At 40.3% G+C, this 22,140-nt stretch overlaps 1 protein-coding gene across 4 annotated transcripts in view; it reads left to right on the top strand.

The window, feature by feature from the left end:
* LOC132201059 (homeobox protein caupolican-like) overlaps window positions 1-21,412 on the top strand; it is a 36,931-nt gene extending 15,519 nt beyond the window's left edge. For 2 of the 4 annotated variants that reach the window (XM_059626934.1, XM_059626936.1), the window contains exons 3-8: window positions 6,079-6,194; window positions 14,376-14,471; window positions 15,118-15,455; window positions 17,389-18,190; window positions 19,145-19,253; window positions 21,245-21,412. In XM_059626934.1, the coding sequence (XP_059482917.1) occupies window positions 6,079-6,194; window positions 14,376-14,471; window positions 15,118-15,455; window positions 17,389-18,190; window positions 19,145-19,181 (1,389 nt within the window). In that variant the 3' untranslated portion in view covers window positions 19,182-19,253; window positions 21,245-21,412. The remainder of the gene's footprint in view (window positions 1-6,078; window positions 6,195-14,375; window positions 14,472-15,117; window positions 15,456-17,388; window positions 18,191-19,144; window positions 19,254-21,244) is intronic. The other 2 variants (XM_059626935.1, XM_059626937.1) reach the window with 1 other exon arrangement.
* Window positions 21,413-22,140: the final 728 nt, after the last annotated feature.

Raw genomic sequence — 22,140 nt, 5'->3', positions numbered from 1 at the left:
TCTCTTTTTTCACCGAATTTCTCCTCAAGGGCAGAAAATGAGATGGAATAAATTTTGGCTGTAGAACGTGAAATGCGTTGCGCCGAGGCGTATGAACAAAAAATGGCTTTATAATTGCTTTGGGGAAACGCGTGTTTTACTCTCTGTCCGGATTCTGCTGCCAGATAAAAAACACAAAAATGACAAATTAGGCTCTAGATCTGGCCCTGAAAGCAAAACAAAAAGTGATTCCGGTATCACTCTGCAACAATTTGAAGTTAAAATTAAATTCTGACCGAAAAAAGTTGAGTAAATTTGAACTCTGCCATCTTATCAGATTAAAACTGATCAAAGTTTAATTTTTGTCTTTATTTTTTTGCATGGGACTGTGAAATTGTATGTCTCTGTAATTACAACGAGGCGGTCGTAAAGCGTTTACGCAATTATATCTTAATTAATTTCGCACATTAGGCATGTGAGCTTTTTTCCAGCCTGCCGCACGTCACATCATTTTTATTAGGCGCTCAGTCGGTTGGTGTGTTTTTTTTTGTCCATAATTCGGAAACATCTGCTCGACATCGTGTGTTGTGTATATATTTTGGGCCGCTCGGCGCGCGCGTGTGTTATCTAATATGTAAATACACAGGTGATATTTAAAGTGATAAAACCGACCGACTTTTTCGGACGAGCAAAGGCGGGGTGCTGCTGGCCGGTGTACAAAAACTTCATGCCGCTGCAGGACTTTTTATGCTAATGAGATCGCGTGACCCTCCCTGTGTGTATAAAGTTGTGCGATGCTTCACAGAAAATTTTTATTATATCAAGTCGTTCATTATATTCCGCAACAAAGAAATCCAAATCAAAATTTGTGAAAAGCAGAAAATTTGGCAATGTCATCAAATTGAGTGAGTTTTCAGCCTCGCTCTGAATTTATACCGGTCGTCGTTGCGTGGCGTTTAATTGCTCTTATCGGCCGGCATTACACGCGTTACAATAAAAACTTAATGAGCCTCGTATTAGGCGGTACATAAAGTTGTGGCAATAACTGCACGCGGCCAGACCAGGTGGACCTTTAGATTAGCCGGCGGCTCGTGTAGCACGAAAATCGGTGAGACCAATAATGCACACAAGTGCGCCGACGGGAAATAATGAGAGAGCCCCTAATCATTTCAATTTTCATTACGTATTCCACGGACGTGTAATTTGAATAATGCACGTAAATGCTGCTGTGCGGCCTATTATTGTACTTTTATACATCTGAATATAAAACTCGTGTTTGCTTAACACGTTCCATTCTGAGTGTTCGGAATTAACTTTATGCTAAAAGCACTGCATTATACATTTCGTTGAAAAAGCCATTAAGATTTACTATGGAATTCAAATTAAATTATAAAAATAAAAAAAATATTTTTAACATAATTTTATTTTATTGAAAGTGGGAAATAAAAATTGTAATTTAACAATTAAATAATTAATAGCAAAATTGCAATAATTGGTCTTTTTTATTGTCTTGCATACCATTTCATCTCTCGCAATATGTAATTTTTATACTTATTTACAAGTAAATGATAAGAATTTTTCTCACATTTTCTGTCACACGTGCTGCTTAATCATCAAAATTGTCTAGTATAATTTTAGACCATTTCTTTTTTATGCTCATGGGAATCTCAAGTGGCTTGTTGTGATTAGTGTTGAGCGCTGTTTGACACTCGCCGCTCTCCTCTCGACTTTATATCTCAAGAAAAGCAATCAATCGCGGAATAGCTCAACAAATTCGTCTATTCCTTTCTCCCTTTTTCAGCGCCGCTCGCCGCCACTCGAACGCGCGATAAAGAAAGTGCGAATTATTTGAAGTAGCAAATGCGGTCCTCATTGCCGCTATCTAGCGATGCACTTCACCCATGATAATTATATTGCTTGCCGTTCTTGAACATCATTATCGCTTCGCGGCATCAATGAAGAGGACAAAAGCGCCGCCTGCCCACTATCAATAAATAATAAAACTCCTAATCTTCGCTAATTACATCGAGTCTCATTGATAATCGAGCCGCTATTCATTTCGAATTATTCCTTCATATCACTTATTGACTTTTTTTATATTCCTTCGTCACTTTTCGCACGTAAAAAAAAATCTAGGAGCGGCCGGCCTAAAAAAAAGTTATGATCCTATTCTTTTCTTTCTTTTTCTCGGCACAGACTCAATAATAATAAAAGTAATCCGGGGCATTAAATATAAATCTGAGTCGTGCCGCCGCCGGAGCCGCCGTGCGCGGAGCCGAGGGGGGCTAAAAGCAGGGGCGAGCTGCAAGATGGATGGGGAGTCGTTTCCACCACTTTGCGCCCCCCTAAGAGCGCCGGCGGGGGTGGCTGCTCTTTTTGCCTTGGAAATTATTTATTACCCCGTCGGCAGACGTCTGATGCCATAATAAATAGAATCAGGATACACGTCGTAATCACGCTTAATGGAGTAATTAATTGCATCTCACCGCGGCGCAATTTCGCGCTTCCTTTGCCACCGGCAATATTAAACGCACAAATATCAGCATTGCATCCCAAAAATATTGGCAAGCTTCTTTTTGTTATTTTTTAATATATCTTTCTTCCGTCAAAATACAAACAAAATTATAAAAATTTGAAATAATACTTTAATATTTTAAGATGCTAATTTTTACATAAGCATATTGTGGCATAGTATATTTTTTCTAACCAATGGAAGCAACCATATGAACATTATAATTTATTTTACTCAAAAAGAAAATTATAAATGTTCTAATGTTTCAATTTTTTTTTCATAATGACTGGATTAAAAGAATAAGCTGAAAATTATTGGAAAAAAATGGTCTAAAAAAATTAATTAATTTCAAATAAAACTAATTGATCTGTAACCTTAATTAAAATTAAATAATCAGATTAATATATAAATATTGTAGAAATATAAGTATGTATAACGTAGGGCACAATTCATTGTAAAGCACAAAGTAACTATAGGTGTATACATTTAATATTAATAAAGTACTATATGGAAATGAAAGGATTTTAGAAATATTTAATAATTTAAAATTAATCCATTTATTTTGTTAATATTGAAGTTTAATTTTTATAATAATTTTAGCCTTCGCTGATATATTTTTAATTTAAATATTATTGGAATTCAATTAAATCACTTTGTTAGTTTGACTGATAAAGTGCTGGTTTTTGTACAGATGAAAAATATCCCTAGAGAACTGCAGACATCACAATTTGACGTATTTCTCTTTCCCTGCATTATTCTGATTGACAAGTGACTTGCTTGCCGACAATGACTTAGTTAGCTGCATTATTTTCTCACTGCGCTGAGGGCCGGGGAATATCGAGCCTCGAGAGCAACACAAGGGCGACCCCTGTGCAGAAGAGCGCAATGCTATGAGTGTAAATATAGGCGCGCATTCATCTCCCACGGGGCCCCACACGTCATTTGCATCTCATCGCCCCCTTTTAATTAAACGACGCCCTAATTGTCACATGTGGCGCCGCCGCTCACCCCATCACCACTAGTATCTTGAATATCAAATTGAAAATAAAAAATTATTAATTATTGTTGAATTTTTGAGCTTGATTGTTGAAATTTAGTTGAAAATGAACAATATAAGGAAAAAAATTAAATATAATAAACACTCTAACTTTTCTGGTGCAATAAACTCGCATTTAAAAGTCTTGGTGTATTTTCGTGAGCAAAACTGCTTGTGTGGCCCGTTTGCTTTCCCTTTATTGGCAGCAATATAAGGCGCGCGGTCATAAATTAGTGAATAACCTCCCTCGGCCGGGCCGCCCGCCTCGAACTCTGCAGAGAAGAGCCGCGCCGAAAAAAGACTTTCCAGCAAATCCACCGACAGGTATGAGCGCTGGGGATTTTGTTTTATGGTAGCTCGATTCCTTCGCATGCAAATCGTTTTGTTCCAACACAGTCTTTTAAACGTTTTATTGCCGCGCGCACGGCGTTATTACGCTCTATTATTATTAAACAGTTAATTTTTCTTCTCTCGGCGTCTCTCAGCGCGCAGCTCTCTTCACGTGCAAAGCAGCCCGATAATTTGCCAACTTGTAATTTGGATTGTAAAGTCTGCGCTTCTGTTCGCAGTTCGTTATCACTTTTGTGTGAAGCGTCGGAAATCTCTCCAATTAAAAATTTAATTATCGGTTCTCTAAATGGTATAATATTTTCCCCTATGCAAAAAAGATTGAGTGAGCTTTCGTGGCACATTTTATATAATGAGACATAAAAGTATCAGCCGCAAGAAAGTCGCAGGGTTTCCGATTTTGGGTTTGATATAGGCAAGCTCGTTTGGTTTTTTATAATGTAATCCAATCTGCCTCCGTGGCAGGAAAATTTGATATTGTGCTCTCGAGCTAAAGTGGGAAGCCGCACGTGTCACATGCTGTGCTTGCAGCTTTTTGTTATTCTTAATTCCAGAGCTAATCGCACGATATCAATCCGCCGATTTGCAATTTCCTAACGTATGCTCTTTATTTTGTATAGCAAAAGCCATACAAATTCCAACGCCATCAAAATGGTGGGTTTGCTTCTTTTAATTAGCAATAATTGCAGGTTCCTTTTGAAAAATAATTTTAACATTCGCGTCCGTCCGTCCGCAACACATACACGAGTTGCGACTGAAAAGGGAAGGAAAAAGTCACACACACACACACAACAAATACAACAACAGCGGGGAAAATATGCGATTAGATGGCTATCGCCTCATTTCCCTTGTTAACAAAATACAATACAAGGCAGAATTGTGTATTATGGAGTTATGATGTCAAACGCTGCCAACAAAACAACGCTAAGCCCTTTATAATAACGGCCGACTATCACGCCACACAAAAATTATCATTTTATAGTGTATTTTGTGTATGTGTCCTTTTTCGCCGCCCGGCCATTTTTTCCGTCGAACCGAGCATTTTTTTTTCAGCTGATGCACGGCTCGATACGAGCCGGTGCGCAATCACCATGTCGTATTTCATGTTTTTGATTATCCAGCACGAAAACACGCCCGCTTTTTGTCTCGCGGCCCGCAAATGAGCACCACCAATGACAAGTTAATAAATCTCTCTAATTGCGTTTACTTTGGTGTAATTTTTATACTAAAAAATTTCGCGTGCGATTATACATAAAACGATTCTTGACGATGCATGTAAAACATGCTCTTCCCTCGTTAATTTCGTTGCTTTATTTGCCGCCAATAAAAGCAAATTAAATGCACTCGCGGGCTATGCAACTTCATTTTCTCGTGGAAACGCACGGCGCAATAAACGCCGGGCCATCACAGTGGTATATAATAATGTTTATAATAACTCCGCTGCCGGTAATTGCGTGTCCCTTGCATAATAATGAGAGCGGAGAATTGACGCAGAGGCGGCGGCTTGACGTCGCTGCTGCTGGGAAAATCGCAATTTTCACGCTTCTCCAGTTGCAAGCAAGAAATAATATATATGTCTTGCTGCTGAGATAAAATTGCCATTTGAACAAAATACAGCTATTGCTGCCTACGTTTTATGTGTTAATAAATTAAGAAATTATTATTACATATTAATTTTTTTTCTTTGTATTATATAAATGTTTTATTATATTTTATTACAAAACAAAATTAAACGAATTAAAGAGTAAAATATTTATAATTACAATTTATAAATAAATTTAAAAATGTTAGATACTATCATAATAATTAAGATGTGACATGCCTTCCAATCTGCTTGGAAATCCATAAATTCTTTTAAGTCACATAATATTATAGAAAGGATCAAATACCAGTACTCGAAATATCGTTCTCACAAATAAAATAAGATGTTTTTCATCTATTTTTTTCTGAGCACATTCATTTACCATAATACTTTGTTAATAAAAATACAATTTATCGTTAAATTAATACATAAAACATCAAACTTTAAAATAAAATAAGAACTGAGAATTAGGTTCAATCACCATAAACTTTGATTATGTAGATTTAAACTTTGTATCCATTTATCCTAATTTTCTCTGCAAAGCTATATTCGTCATGAAGCAGCATAATTATTATACGAATTGTACATAATTGTATGTCTAATTTTGTATTTGTTTCGCAGAGCAACCCTTACGGCCTCAAAGACAGCTCGTCGTCTGCAGACGTGGCCTGGACGAGCGCCGGTCTGCAGCCCACGACGGGCTATTACCCATATGACCCCACCCTCGCAGCCTACGGGTGAGTAACAAAATCTCTTCCTCTTTTTATTCCTCGTTTTCGCGCCGTCCGCGTCTGCGTTTATTTATTAGATGGAAAAATAAGTCTGCGTCGCCCCCGCTGCACTGTCTTGGCACATTCGTAATAAATTTGACGCCACGTTTATACGCCGCAGTCTCCAGATCGAGTTTCTCGCCCAAATTTATTCTGCCTTCCTTTAATAGCATTCAATCACAATATTAAATATGCATGATTAAAAAATTATTTCTTAATAGCATCTTACAAATCTTATAATGAAACTTAAAGCATCTGTCAATATTGAAGCTAACGAAGTTGAAAGCAAACTCGTTTCGCAACGACTTGATTTGGCCAAGCAAATCCCTCTCGTTTGGTTTGAGGGCTGCAGCAACCCCTGTATAGCTGTTTGGGAAAACAGAGGCCGCGAATGGAACTGTCAAGTGTTTTAATAAGGGGTGCGATGAGTGAGGGGTCCGTCCGTTGGGAGCGCGAGTGTTTGCCAAAGTCAAAGTCTATTTTCACCCCTATCGCGGGCTAGCACGCGTGCGGGGGATGATAATGACACGCGGCGCGAAATGTATCATGCATTAAGCTTTCGGTCGGGGCCCAGCATTAACCCCGGCCGGCGAGAGGGACTGACGTCACTTTAATCTGCATTTCGGGGGAGTGGCTGCGCTCTATGTGCGTCGCTATTTCGCCAGCAGGTGAAGCCAGCTGTGCGCCCTTGCAAATCGAATGGTGAATAAATCCACCCAGCAACTCGGCCCAAGGGGTGCGATATTGAAATCTCAATGGCTCTGTATATGCTCGATCCGGGGTGAAATTTTAGAGGGGTTTAATTAACGCACAGTCAGCTTATGCGCGACTTTGAAATCCTTGATCAAGAGAAGCCCTCGAAGGTCGAACGGAATTAAAAATGCGGGCTCGGTGACATTGAGCACTTCGTTTCTCGCGGCGACAATTAATATGCACGCGAAGTGGCGCTCTTGATTTATAAATATTCGTATTGGATCGAGCGAGACTTGAATGTTAAGTATAATTTATTTCAGTGGTGGAATTACTTATTATTGCTCTTAAATCCATTTTTATTACGGGTTATAGTCGTTTCACTTAATTAATTAGATGTCTAATTTTTTTACATTACGTTGTAAATGCAAAATTATTTAGTAATTCATTTTCAAGTAGTATTCATTAAAGAAGCAATTCAAATTTGCCAAGATTAGCAAAGAATGTGGGCGATAAAAAGACACAGAAGTGCGGAGATAAAACGTCTACATTGGGCCCTGGTGGTGCAATTTACAAACCGCTGTTCACTCGATTAATCTTGTTTGAGTTTTCCTGCTCTTTCGCACACAAAAAGGCGCTGATTAAACAAGGCGTGGAAAAGAGGGTAGAGACGAGAGAAAAATTTTCACGAGCAGCAGCAGCAGCAGCAGTTCCGAAGGCGGAATAATCTGAAAGGGAAAAGGCGCGCGACAGGCACTCAAAACAAAAGCGTCGTCGTTTGGCGCCGCGCGCAGCTGAGAGAAGAAAGATTGAGTTTGCGAATAAAAAGCGGCGAAGAAAAGAGAGACGGAGGAAAGACAAAGAAGTTTGCGGTTTATAGAGGAAAGTTTGCTGTCGGGTGTCACTAGAGAGCATTGAGCTGGTAGTTTTATTTTGCAGCCAGCGAACATCTCGTAAAATATGCCGCTCTCTTCCTCTTCCTTCCGACTACAACACGCGCCAGCAAGACAAAATGGCCCGTGTACCACACACATTCACGTACTACTATATTGATTGAAAACGCAGAGAGCGGCCGGGTTTGTGGGCCAGAGCGACGAGGGAGGCGAGGGAGAAATTCGCATGCCGCGCGATTAAAATGCCTCTTTCCTGCGAGCAGCGTTTAGCTCGCGCTAATTTCACGGAGAATATACGCAAAAAATCTCACGGCAATTTTTCAGACGAAAAACATAACATGCAGAAAGTCTTTAAGGTCTTAAGGTGTCTGTCCGAGATGCTGAGATAATGTTTAAATCGCTTGTCGTCTTTGTGTATGTATGGAATAATTATTTAATTACACGCGCTGCTTCAACGCACCGAGCAACTCTTTAATTGTCCCCGAAAGAGCGACAAACTTCCGCTCTTTCGGTCGTTTTTTTTTTTTATCTCTTCGCGGCCATTTCACCTGCTGGTGCGCCGGGGTCTCGCGTGACTCCTGGCGCGGATCGGACCAACGCTCGCCGTTCACTCAGCGCCCGTTAGCTTCGAGAACCCTTCCTTCTGCCAGTGGAAAATATTTCGCCACCCTTGGTGCATAATGAGAGAAAGGAGGTGCCGCTTTTTGCGCCCTTTTGTTTTTATCGCGCGTGTTAATTAATAATCCGCGCGCCAAACTTCGCGAGTGTTCGTGGCTGCTGGCTGCTGCTGATGATAAAACTAATAAAGAATGGCTTGCGTGCCGCTCTCATTAATTATTGCAGGCAGTAAAAAGTTAAAGGTTTCACACTCTTGCTCTTCTCTCTGCTCTTTTCCTTCGAGCCTCAGCGATGCAGGTGTTTTAATTTTCTCGCTCCGGCTCTCGGCTCGGCCATTCCCTGATTATTTTTCTCAAACCTGGATTGGAAAGTGTCTTCGTTAGGCTTGAAGGCTGAATTTTGTGTTATCTTTCTTGCCAGCGAACGAACGAAACGAACGAGCACCTTTAGAACCGGTTTAACTCTATCGCGCTGCTCGACCGACCGGCGCTGCACCTTCCAAACGCCTCGCGCTTAGGCTAACCCGCACGACAGCCAACTCGCAACTTGCTTTCTATTCATTTATTCTGAAAGGGATCAAGATATAATTTCAATTCTATACCTGGATTTGTATAAAAAAAATAGAATGTGGCTCTATTTCCAATAATTTCTTTAAATTCACAAAATTGTTTTTGCAAAAATAAAATTTTAGCCTGAACAATTGCAATATGATTATTATTACAATTATTGTTGTCCATATATGATTTTTTTATTAATATAAAATATCTACAAAATAAGTTGTAAATTTTAAATTTTGGTTTATACTTATTCAATTTTTAATTGACGTGAATGCGCTTTTATAAATTTGAATTGCTGATTGAATGTGCGCAATCTCTCAACAGTGCGCACAGCAGCTCCTTTCATTCCCTTCTCCAACACTTGGCAGTCGCACCAGTAAAAATAATTACACTTGTTCGACAAATCCCCTCTTTCAAATTGCGCCACGACAAGGCGGGCAATTGGCAAATAGGTGCGCGTCGGCATTACACGGTGTGCGTACTTAGCGGCGGCGCGTATGTGCGCCAATCAAGTGCATGTACTGCAAGCGTGTTGCCAGGCAACGCGACCCGCACTCGAATATCGAACTCGCGCGCCGCGCCCGTTCCAACTCCAGCACGCGGCTTTCCTCATTTTCCACCGAAAGCTTTCACTGCAGCCGGGCAAAATTTTTGTTTTTCCTCGAAATTTTATATTTTGGGTGCGAACGGAATAAAGCTGCACTTGGTGGTCGCGGCCGGAGCACTTAAAATTCCGGCTGCATTAGGTGTGGGACTGAGCGGCAGCAGACGGTCGCCATAGCAACTGCTCGGAAAAGAGAGAGGAAAGAGAGAAAATAAAGAGAGCACGTGGATTTAGAGGGAGTTTATTTTCCCATAAAACGTGTTGCAATATAACTTTGGTGTAAAGGGGCCTCTGCTGCGGGGAAAAAGTGTGCGCCGAGTCGAGCGAGTTTTAAAGTTGCGCCGGCCGCCGCCGCCGCCGCGTTGGGAAAACGCGCAGTTGAATTATTCGGCGCGTACTACTACAATAAACATTTACAACGCCGCATATAAACGCCGCGTGATGAGCAGCACCGCGGCACAGCATTATTTTATGGTGCGAATCCGAGCGCACGCAGATTGCGTGTTTTTCGTATACCGGTGCCGGCTGCGTCAACTCAAAACGCGTGAAAATTCGGCACGTTTTTCCAGGTGGCGCGAAATCGAATTTCCTGGCTGTTGTTAATGTGAAATGAAACCTCTAGTTAATTTTAGCTCAAAAAAACTTTTAATATAAAATTACAAAATTGCTACTTTTTAAAATAAAATACTTTCTTGATAATAAATTTTAATTTATATAATTTTATTATAGCTGATTATTTGAATATATTTATTTCATTTCATACAAAATTTAAAATTTGGGTCCAATTTACTGTAAAAATAAATATGTAATTTAAAATTTTAAATCTAAATTTACAAGCATCATATGCAAAATCCATCAGTAAGTGTAAGTTGCAAACATCTTTTGATTGATTATTATGTGGTCAGATCTACGTTTGATATTGTTTTTACTTCTGTCATAAGGCATTGAAAACTATACATATTAATGAATGGGAAATAAAATTTATCCAAATTAGATGTAATAAATGAGCAAATTTTTTCAAGTAATTTCAATTTGATAAATGACTATAAATTAAAAAATTTGAACAAACAATTTTTGTATGTGATGGCTTATTTGTTGGACGACATGAGATAAAATATATTGTAAAATTTTTAAATTTATCCTTCAAAAAGGGATAAACATGAAAATCGTTAAAATTAAACCAGCCTTTTTTGCTTCTTTTCTTACTTACAATAAATCAAATCAGTTTCAATCTTTTATCCTTGCGATGCGACACCGTGGGCTAAACACACACGCATTCTATTAATCGTTAGTATATATAATAAACTTTTTTATTCCAAAATAAAAGCCGCACAACCTCTCTCTGATGCCGCTCTGGTCGGCCATAAATTTTCCTTAAATTCTCATTTAAAAAGCAGGTTTCGTCGCCTCATTGTTATCTACTCTGCTGGGATGGGATTTAAATAAGGAGGTATGCAGCGTGCAGAGCAGAGAAATAGAGATAAGGCGCTCAGAATTGTGGAGGTGAGAACAAGCGAGCTGCTTTTCGATGGAGCGGCCGAGACAAGCGCGGCGAGCGCAGTTATGTCACTCCCATCAGCGCACCGGAGCAGGAAAAATCAATCGTGTTGAGCCTCGACACGCATACACAATATAAAAGCTGGCGAACGATCGGTTTTACGAGCGCGTGTAAAGATTAAGAGAACAGAAATAATGCTAATTAAACGATGGGAGACGGAAAATAAGCGGCCAAACCGAGTTATGAATGGAGCAATAAATTTTTGCGAATCTGATGTATATCTGAGCGAATGCATCTCTCTGTGTTTTGTGCTGGCCGGAGAGGCGCGAATAACTTTTGCGCTTTTTATCCGCTCAGGTGCGAGAGTGAATGAAACGGCGGAGAGATCGCCTTTCGATAAAACGCCGGCTTGTTTATTTTTCTTTCGACGCTTCTTTTTTTAACTTCTTCGTCTTTTTATTCTTTTTTTCTAGCTCCATTGATATACATTTTATTTTATGCTGAATGAATTTGTTACTGCCGCGAACAATGGATCATGTCTTGCCGCGAGAAAGGGGCGGTTTAATGGGCGAAATAAGTGAATTAATAAAAATGAGCCGCGCGACCGCGCGCGCGGGCGGGAGAAACGACGGGAAAAGTGGCCTCTTTTCCTCTCTATCCAACTTCTCTCCCCCAGTCAGAGAGAAAGATTAACTCGGGAGAGTTCATCATTAAGCGAGAGAGCGCAGCTTCAATATAAGACCCTTCAGCCGGCAGAGAGGGTGAGCAAATAGATTAGAGTGGCCTCTCTCTTTCTATAGCTGTTGAGTCGGCAGTTTACATTATATCGCCGCTGCTGGAAATTAGGGCGAAAAAGAGGCAAATTTCATCGCGAAAATTGCCCATTTATTCAAGAGCGAGAAAATTTCATTTTCATTTTCTCCTTTTCGGTTATGTGACTCGATCAAAATGAAATATGCCGGAATGAGATGGGGTGCGTGCGCGCAATAATGTATGTAAAGGCGCTGGGCGAAATTTGCTTGCTCGAACACAAATCATCGTGCGCGCGAGGAGCCGTCTTTTGATATAAAAGCTGTTAAAATGGGATTGGGAACAGCTGCTGCCAGAATTGCGCGCTCGACGAGCGAAAATAAGTGAGCGAGAGAGAGAAAGAAAGAGATTCATGGCCCTCTTTCACTCGGGCGCTTTACGAAAGTGCAGCAGCAGCCACCCCTGAGCAAAGCAGGGAGAGAAAGAAAGAAAGAAATGCGAGCTTTTTTCCTTTCGCCTCCCTTGGAGAAGTTTGCGCGTCGCGAGAGATCGCCTGTTGCTCTTTCTCTCTATAAGAGATATGCAAATATTGTCGCTCGACGTTTGTTTTCATTTTTTTTTCTCTCATTTTTCGCCTGCTCTGTGAGTGTTGGTGCTGCGCGGATTGATATTCCCCGCGGGCCAAACCGAGCTCGGCTCTCATTCCGTCGCTCGAGTGCCTTTGGGAATTCGCGCCAATATGCGCTGCCGCCGCGTGATTTCACCCGATATCGCTCCTTAAGTGCTTAATGTTTTGTCGGAAATGGAGTGTGCGAAATAACGTTTTGCCGTACTTCTCCCTTGCCGGGTTGCTCTCCACTTTCAAGTGTTATCTTTCGTCACGCGTGCCTTAAAACAAAAACGAAGCAAAAGTTTGTATGATGATAAAACTTTATAATTTTTTCTTCAATAAATTCGTTGAATAATAAATATTTGGTTATTCGAAGCCAAAGAGATTATTAGAGTTATTGTTTGAGAAAAGATGCTAAAGTACCAAAATTATTTAACATTTTTTAGGATAATTAATTATAACAAATCATAAACAAAATTAATTTGAAATTAAGAACAAAATTTTGCAATGTACATCAAATCACTACTTAAGGATTCCTTACTGGCATTGATACATCATGTCCTCTCAAAAATATTAGAGCTATTTAGAGTATTGTAATTTTTAAATTTGAAACAAATCACTTCTTTATTTTTTTTTTATTTTGTGAGTGTATAAAAGGAGAGATCACATTTAAATTTTCAAAAATAAGTCAAAAACTAAAAATAAAACTGATATTTTTGTTAGCTTTCAAAATTTCACCCCCCTCAAAGTGACAAATTGCAAACTTCGTCTGCTCTCTATATCTCCATTAGCCAATTAAAAGCGGAAGCCTCTCTTATTTATTTCCCAATTCATTCATCTTCCCATTAAAAGCACAACAGCCGGGGGTGGAAAAGGTGCGGCTCGGCGGGAAAGCTGCAGCGGGGAAAGTCGTGGAAATCTGCCTGCCTGTGTGCGAGAGAGCGTGGTTGTGACAGTATGTGTGTGTGTGTGTGTGCAGTGCGAGAGCGGGGGTTGAAATATATTAAGCAGGCCGCGTGATAAATGGAGCCATGCATCACCCTCGGCTGCCAACCCCGTAAAAGCACCGCAGCCCATCCCCTAGCGCGCGCGGCAGACTCTCTGCGTTCGCGGAAATTCGCCTTCTCCGACGGCCAAAAAATTTCATAAATAATAAAAATATTACAAAATAATCGCGACAATGAGGGGGGTCGAATGCGAACAGCAGGTGCGTGTCTGCGTTGCGGTGGCTGCGGGGCAAGCGAGGGGAGGCGGAGGGGTGATTGATTCGCGGCAGCGACTGTTTCGCGAAATGATGGATGAATTTGGTGCGCCCCGGCCGGGCATGCGTGACGTCACCGTACCTGATGGGGGTGAATTTCACCCGCTGTCCGGGGGTTGATGTGGGCAGTGCGTACAGCCGCACGCTATGCGGCCAACCGCGCCGCTGCAGATAAAACACGCAGATGATGCCGGCCGCTTTCACCAACGGCCCGACAAAATGTATAGTGCAAAATCTATGGCTCCCTGTTGACATGCTTTCAAAAATTCACAATACGATAGCACTATAGGGTATTTTATTTGTAGATTTGTTCAACATATTTTATATAAATCACATTTTCATCAAATATTAAAAAGAATAATTAATTGAGTTCTTTTATCATTTTCATGTGCTAAAAATACAATCATATCAAGGAAATTATATTGATTTTAAATTATATGATAATTTATGCATACAATTTTGTTAATTTTATATGTTCCCAAACACCAAAAAAAATTTAAAACACGTAAAACAATCATTTTATCCATTTCATTTTATCTGTTAGAAAAATGTATGCAATGTGTCGTTGTTGTTTGTTTGTTACAAATAATTAATAAATTATGATTTTAGTGTAATTTATGAGTGGAAGTGTAATCTGATTAAAAAGAAAAATGTAAATATTTTGCAGAACTGTTGGATGGGGGGACTGTAGAATGTGCTTGAATACATGCATTCAGGAAGATATTATGCATAATGGAGACCCAAATAATATCAACATATTAAGGTGATTATAAACTGCGCTTCATAGAAAAAAGACATTCCTTCATACATTAATAAACATTATTGAAACTAAGTTTTATTTTTTCTATAGTAAAAAATTCATCACGCTAAATAATATTTAAAGTTATAAAAACACCAATTTCAGTGACGCCTTAATTAGCACAAAATTGATTCTTCCCCTCGCTCATAAATGTAATATTATGCTATCCAATCTGGTTCTTTCCTACTACCGTCCTCTCATTGATAAATCAACGTCCCCCAAACGAGGCAAAGTGAATTCGGGTCCAGCACGTGTAGTGATTTATGAGTAATCAAAGGGAAATAAGACAGAGGTGGTTCGGATGGGTGGAGCTCGGCGCGGCAGCTCTATGCGTCTAATAAATAAAGCGAGACCGAGCAGCAGCTCTCTAGGCCCGAGACTCTTTATTTTATATATGCTGCTTGATCTCGCCACGTCTGCATTCACGAGTTACAAGAGAGAGGCGGGACGAATAAAGAGAGAGACACACTGCTCTCGGCGCTAATAAAATTGGAAAGAAAAAGACAAACGCACTTTATTATCGCAGACACACCCTTTGACATCATCCCTTTTGTCTCATTCGACCCCGAAGACTTTTGAACTCAAAGTTTGGATTTTTTTATGTTCTCAGGTATGGTGCAGGTTACGACCTGGCGGCGCGGCGGAAGAACGCGACCCGCGAAAGCACGGCCACCCTGAAGGCGTGGCTCAACGAGCACAAGAAGAACCCCTACCCGACCAAGGGCGAGAAGATCATGCTGGCCATCATCACCAAGATGACCCTGACTCAGGTTTCCACGTGGTTCGCGAACGCGCGGCGCCGCCTAAAAAAGGAGAACAAGATGACCTGGGAGCCGAAGAACAAGACAGACGATGACGACGATGCCATGATCTCCGACGGTGACCTGGAGGACTGCAAGGATACCTCAGACATGTCCAGACCCATGGACCACAAGATGGACGACAAAGGTGAGCGAACTTTGTTCTTTTAACTATACACGTTTGGCAAGGGGTGCGACCCTCTGTCTGTTCAATATTCATCGCCCCTCTAATTTCCATTCGCCACCCAACCGAGTGGCACTTACTTAATTCGGAACTCCGAGGCGGAGGAGCGGTTCATTCGCTAGGATTACCGCGCGACCCTCGCGTGTAAAACTTTGCTAAACAAATCCCGGCTGATCTGCGTGAAATTAAATTTCTGCCAGATTGGTGGGAAACATTTATCCGAGCCGGGTGGATTAGTCTCTGGAATGACTTTTTCCCGATTTTGTTCAATCGACATTTTGCAAATTTATTCGCGGCCAATTTTATACATCGAGATTTATAATTTCGTGGTGGCCCGCAGCAGCCACACACGATGGCTGCTGGAATATATCTAAATTAGAAAACGGTGCAGCATCTGATAACTCTCGCCTCCGCTCCTGGTCGCTCTTTACCGTGAGCAGATAATGACAATTACCGGCCGCGCATTAAGCAACCGCAGCGTTTTTCGCAGGAATGCGAGATGAGGCGGCGAGATGGGCGCGCGAGAAGCTACCGTCTGCTCTGCATCCACCAGCAGAGTTCACGGCCGATCTCTCACGCTGCTCTCTGCGTGAGTTTTAAAAATATAATAAAAAATATAGGGCCAAACAGTTGTAAGGGGTTTCCTGTGAAATTTCGGCAAGGGGTAGTTCAAGGTTAGCCATTTGGTTTCCTATTTGTGTTTTTTTTTCGTCTCGCCGGGGTGCGGTAATCCAATCGCCTGGAAGTGGCGGCGCAGGAAATAAAAAAGCATCAGTAACTTTTGCGTCTATTTCCCGCTGATTACGTAACAATTTTTCTTTGTTACTGTTCATATGGTAAAGAGGTGCGATATTTTGCTCAAATTCGTGTTTAGAACTTTGATACGGGGGATCGAGTTTCAAATGCGGTGAGATTTAGAGGAAGAGAGATGCAAAGTATTATCATAATCGATGCAGTTCAGCGAGGGTGTCTCAAGGTTAATGAGCGGTTTTTGGACAGACAACACGCCGCATACAATGTTGTTGCTCAGCGATATCCGTTACCACTTTTGATACAGCTTATCTTCCAAATACCGCCTTTAGAAAGGAAGCATTTTTCCTTTTTACTTTAATTTTATTTTTTCGCTTTTTTTTAGAGACCAAATTCAACAAATAAGGCAAATTGCTTTATGAAACCATTCTAATTTTATCTGCTTTTATAGCAGCCTTTACACAATATATTATTATTTTTATTTTGTACATTGTTTACATTCAATTGTTGAATCAAAATTATTTAAAAAAAGGAATTGTTGGACAAAACGGCACGACCACTTGCAAGAATTTTTCTAAAACTTATGAGATCAGAAAGGCCCCATCCACCGAAAATTTTATTTTAAATGCTTTTTATAAGCTGCTAAACGCAGTAAAGATACATCAATATTAATTGTTTTCCAAAGCGCTTAACAGATGTTTAAATTTCATCAATTGCATAATGAGACATACAATTTCAAGGCAGAATAACTAATTTTAGAATTATTTAATGTTTAAAAATTTAATATTATTTTTATTATTATTTTTGCAAATGACATAAAAAATTAAATATAGAAAAAATTAATATTTTTTGTTTATTGATTTTTTTTTATTTTATAAATAAATTATTTATTGTAAATTTGTATTATGATAAATAGTTGAATGGCTAAAAAAATATTTCAAGCCACCAATTAAATTAGAGATAAAAAATTTTAAATTTAATCTGGAAGTAACCAATATTCCAATATTTGATGTTATAATTACTTGAACTCCAATAGAAAATGGGGATTACTTTAAAGATTTAATTGTCTTGTGAATTTTTACGGAAAAAAATATCATTACAAAATTAGAAAGAGAATTTAGAATTTGGGAAATTTCATTGTTTTTAGGCGGACTTATGATGGGTCACCACCACCACCACCACGTCAAACCGGAAATTATGCACCACCGCATGGGCATGCTGGACGACGAGGATGAGCTGGACGAGCTTGGCAGTAAACCGCTGATGTTGAAAGACGAGGTGAAGAGCGACTGCGGCGTGCCCATTCCAGCGACCAAACCCAAAATCTGGTCTCTGGCCGACACGGCCGCGTGCAAAACTCCGCCACCCGCATCTCAGATGTCCGCTCAGCCCTGGCTGCCCGCGTCGTCCAACAACTTCGCCCTGCCGGCGGCCATCAGTCCGTCGGCGGCCGCGGCCGCCCCCTACTCTCGCTACGGCGGTCTGCTTTCGGGGGGCTACTCGGCCGCCCCCGGGGGCGGCCACCCTGCGGCGTGCTCAGTGGGCGCGTCGGGGTTTCCCGAGGTTCAGACGGACACGCCGCCGCAAACGCCGCCCAACATGAAGCTGCCCAGCGTGGCTGGCCAGCTGATCAGTGGCCCATGTTTCGGCGGCCAGCAGCAGCAGCAGCCGCCGCAGGGGGGCCACCCTCTCCACCATCACCACCACCACCACCACCACCACCACGTGCAGCAGCAGCAGGCTCAGCCGCAGCAGCAGTACCCCCAGCAGCAGGGCTACGGGGCCTACACTGGCCGCATGACTTCGCCCCACGCTAAGGACAGGACCAAGGACGCGGTGCCCTCGCAGTACCACGCCGCCCAGCATCACGCCATGATGAACGGCGGCTCCTCCAACGTGCAGGGCGCCGCCACCGAGGGCTCAACAGCCTTCAAGCCCTTCTACAAAAGGTACGCGATAAATTAATCATTTTATTTCATATTTTCTCTGATATATTTTTTCAGTATTTTTATTTATGATTAGAATGTTTAATTTAATGCTTGAAAACTTTTTATCATAGTTAAAATATTGATAAAAAAAATTTAAGCATGCAAGTTAGAATATTTGCAAAGATGAAAAATATGATGATTGGATTTTAAAAATTCAAATAGTCAATCTAAACTGAAAAAGATAAAGAGATAATTATTTTGAAAGGCCAAAAAATTGGCTGAAAAATTGCTCTCTCTAAGGTATTGAAAAAATTAACTGAAAATTAGAGCTTTCAATGAGACTATAATTATACTGAAGATTTTTTTTTCATTCTTGCAAAGCAAAATTTAGCATTAAAATTTAAAAATTTCGTTGCCATTTTAACATTTTTCTTTCAAATTTTACGCAATTTACAAAATTTAAAGATATTTTCTTTCAATGAAAAAAAAATTAAGATTCCCCTAGCGATTTAAACCTTACCAAAATAGCAACCCGCATCCCTCTTGTTGATTTTTTTTTGCCCTTGCAAACATTATTCCATCCTAATTGAGCGAAGAGTAAAGCGGGGCGAATCCAAAAGTTTCGCATCCCAAGCAAGACCCGTGGCGCTTACTTTGCCAAACTCGGGGCGAAACTTAGCGCAGCAAAACTTTCGGTCCGCCTCTTCTCTTGCAAACGTCCCGCGGGTCTTTCATGCAAAACAAGCCGGGCAAAAAGATAAGCTGAACGGCAGGGAAAATTAACAAGAGAGAGTAGCTGCTGATAAAGCAGGGCATAGCTCCGAGGAGGCCAATTTGCCGCCGCCCGATTCGATTTCAGCAGCTCGTAAACACTTTGTTTATCTTGCTAATGAAATGAATTCGCCCGGCAGCGGCCAACTGGTTTAATGACAATGGAAATTATTGGTAATCGAGCGTCTCATTATGTGTTGGCAGTTCGCATCCGCTGGGCGGGTTCGTGTCTCCCGTGTAGCAGCTCGACGGGCGCGAGAGACTCCAGCTCAACACGGCAAATCGTCCTCCGCGGCGTCTCCAAGCCGAGCAGGTAAGAATTACTTTTTTTTTCGTATAAAAAATTAAACTGAACTATCGCATCAGCTGCTGTGCATCTTTGGCCAAATTACCAAAGAGAATGTCTAGAAAAGCCCCAAGTCAGATTTTATATGGAAATTGCTCGGGTGTTGACAGGGCGCTGCTCATTTCGGATTCCAAGAGCCGCGAGCCACAATGGCCCAATAACAGTTATTAATCGATTCTGAAATTTCCATCCTCAACTTCTTATATTTTTTTTTTATATATAACTGCGACTTGACTCAATTTTTTGAGATAAGAGTATAATAAATAACGGCGCTGATAGAAACGTCTAGTCTCTCAGAAATAAAGTTGGCGAAAAGTCGGCGCTCATTATCTCTTCTTCAACTTCACCTGCCTGCCTGCCCGTGTGTGCCATAGGTGTTTCATTCATGCGCCCATGTGCCATTATCTGTCGGTGCAAAAAGGCGCAGGAGTGATTTTTCCGAGTGCGTGAAACTCTTCTCTCCATATGCGATATTCAACATCACACCACGTGAGACTGCTGTTTTTCTCTCTCTTTCTCTTATATACGCTGCTGCGCTGACATTGACAAATCACCGCAGATACCCATCAGAGAACCTGTTAAAAAATAAATTTCAAGTGCTGGAGACGCGCGGAGAAAAAATTTATATATGTGTGTAAAAATATGTCGGGTCCGAGCACAGCTCTAGGTCTCTCACGGCAAACGAAAGAGCGCGGTGTGTAATGATAATTGACAATATGAGGATTTGTCACCGGCGAGGTGTTTAATAATAAATTTTAATGACAGATTCGTATATTTATAAACAAAGGCCCGTCACAGTTGTAGCACTTCATTTGTTATTGGGCGGAACCGGTTTTGTGTGACGGAAAGAAAGTCTGCCTCGGTAGGTCTGACTTGTGAGATGGGAAGAGAGATGGATAGAGCAGAGAGAACAAAAAATCACCTCGAGTCGAAATATTCTCACCGCCATTTGAAATTCAAATTAATCGATGTGAAAAATTTTCCAAGCCGTTGTCAAAATCAATTCACTCTCCTTTTGCATGTACAATCTTGCATGGTAATTTAATCATGGCGCCACGGAGAAAGTTGAATTGAAGTAAAGTGTATAAAATATTATCTTACAGACTCAAGAATGATTTTGATGTTAAAATGTGTATTTATTTAACCAAATTTAAAAAAAAATGAACTGAACTTTCATTATTTTAGTTAATTAAATATATTATTAAATTAAACGGCGTTAGTTAGGATAGAAATAATAAATAAGAATTTTTAATGCCATTTGTAAAAAGTGCAGTGAAAATTTTCTATTTGTGTTAATATTTATTGCAAAATGCAGCATCTCTTTCTTAGCTACACAGGCTAAACAAAATACGCACTTAACTTCATAAGCATTTAATTTTATTTTTCGTCTGAAAACTTGCTCTTTTTCTTATTTACAAGCGTGATTATGGACTGAATATAATTTATAAATTTTGCTTTAAATAAAATAAGTACTGGTTTCAATCCGAATTTCCATGTTAACAAGGCATTTTAATGCGACTGAGTTTAGGCCGCTTAATCACAGTAATTTTTTCGTTGTGTTTTGGCCGCTTTTACGTCGAATGATGTCCGGCTTGTTGCTGGATAAATAAAGCGAGAGGAAAATATTATGAGCGGTGTAACGGCGGCCAATTACAGGCCTGCTATTAGTCCGTTTTATGTGTACTTTGCGTCCGCGCTACTTAATAAACGCTGCTGCTGCCGTAATCAAAGAACCCTCTCGGAGCAACAAGGCTCAAATTATACCCTTGGCCGCGAATCGGGCGAGCAAACAAAATTACTTAAGTGATAAAACAGTTGTTTATTATAATGGGCCTCGCGGTGAGGTTTTTGGGCTTGGCCGAATTATATAATAATGCTGGCAGACAATCGATCCGATAATGAGGCATTTGTACATCAAAGCTCAAAGTTAATCTTAACTCTTTTTTCTCTTGTTTCAGATGATGGCGAGGCGCGGAGGATTGTTTTTGTTACACGGGGTGTGAACGCAGCGGACTCGTTTTTGCTACAAATCTTTGCATAAAATGAAACAGGACGTGCGATCGAGAGTTTATCTTGTTTTCTGGTGCGGTACGTGTATAGTCCAAGACTGACAACGTGAATTATTATTACTATTATCGAATTCGTTTCTAATAAGCAAGTGAAGGAAGACGTATGTGTGCGTGTCGTAAGTTTGTGTGAGAGAGAAAAGAATTATATCTGATCGAGTTGTTAATCGCGAATCATATTAATCCCACACACATCATACAACTAATTTGCGTGCAATTTTATGTGGATAAAAAAAATACTTTTTCAAATTGGATCGTGTTGTTTGTTGTCTTTATATAAATATCATCATCGGAGTATTTGCATTTATTTAACTGTGATAAAAAGTAAAATGAAAAAAACGGTCAAAGTATATCTTTTGAATGGAACCCCAGCAGCTGAAATTTCTTATTAACGAATGAACTACTTAAAAAAAATAACTCCTCTGATGATCACGTTGAATACTTAAACAAGTGACAGTGCAAATTAAACTTAATTAAATGCTATTTATTGTTTTTCCCCATTTTTATCGTAATGTGTATTACTCTGGAATGTGCGCAAAGAAAAGAACTTGATTGATTCTTATAATACTATTATTATGTATACTTTAAATGTTCACGTTGATATTGTAACGGGAGATGCAGCTGAAAGGAATTCCTTTGATTGTATATGTTTCTTGGAGTTTTATTCCAAATGAACTCTGATTGTAAATAGACGACGGTTTAAAAATTTGCGCGAATGGAGCGAAAATGATGTACATGTAGCCTGTAAGTGCAGTAATTTTATCTCTCATTCACTCACACCGACTCAT

This window comes from Neocloeon triangulifer, unplaced genomic scaffold, assembly GCF_031216515.1.
Source record: "Neocloeon triangulifer isolate White Clay Creek 2 clone unplaced genomic scaffold, ASM3121651v1 ptg000014l, whole genome shotgun sequence".
Classification (NCBI taxonomy): Eukaryota; Metazoa; Arthropoda; class Insecta; order Ephemeroptera; family Baetidae; genus Neocloeon; species Neocloeon triangulifer.
The sequence above is the reverse complement of the archived record's forward strand: the minus strand, read 5'-3'. Positions and strand labels throughout refer to the sequence as shown.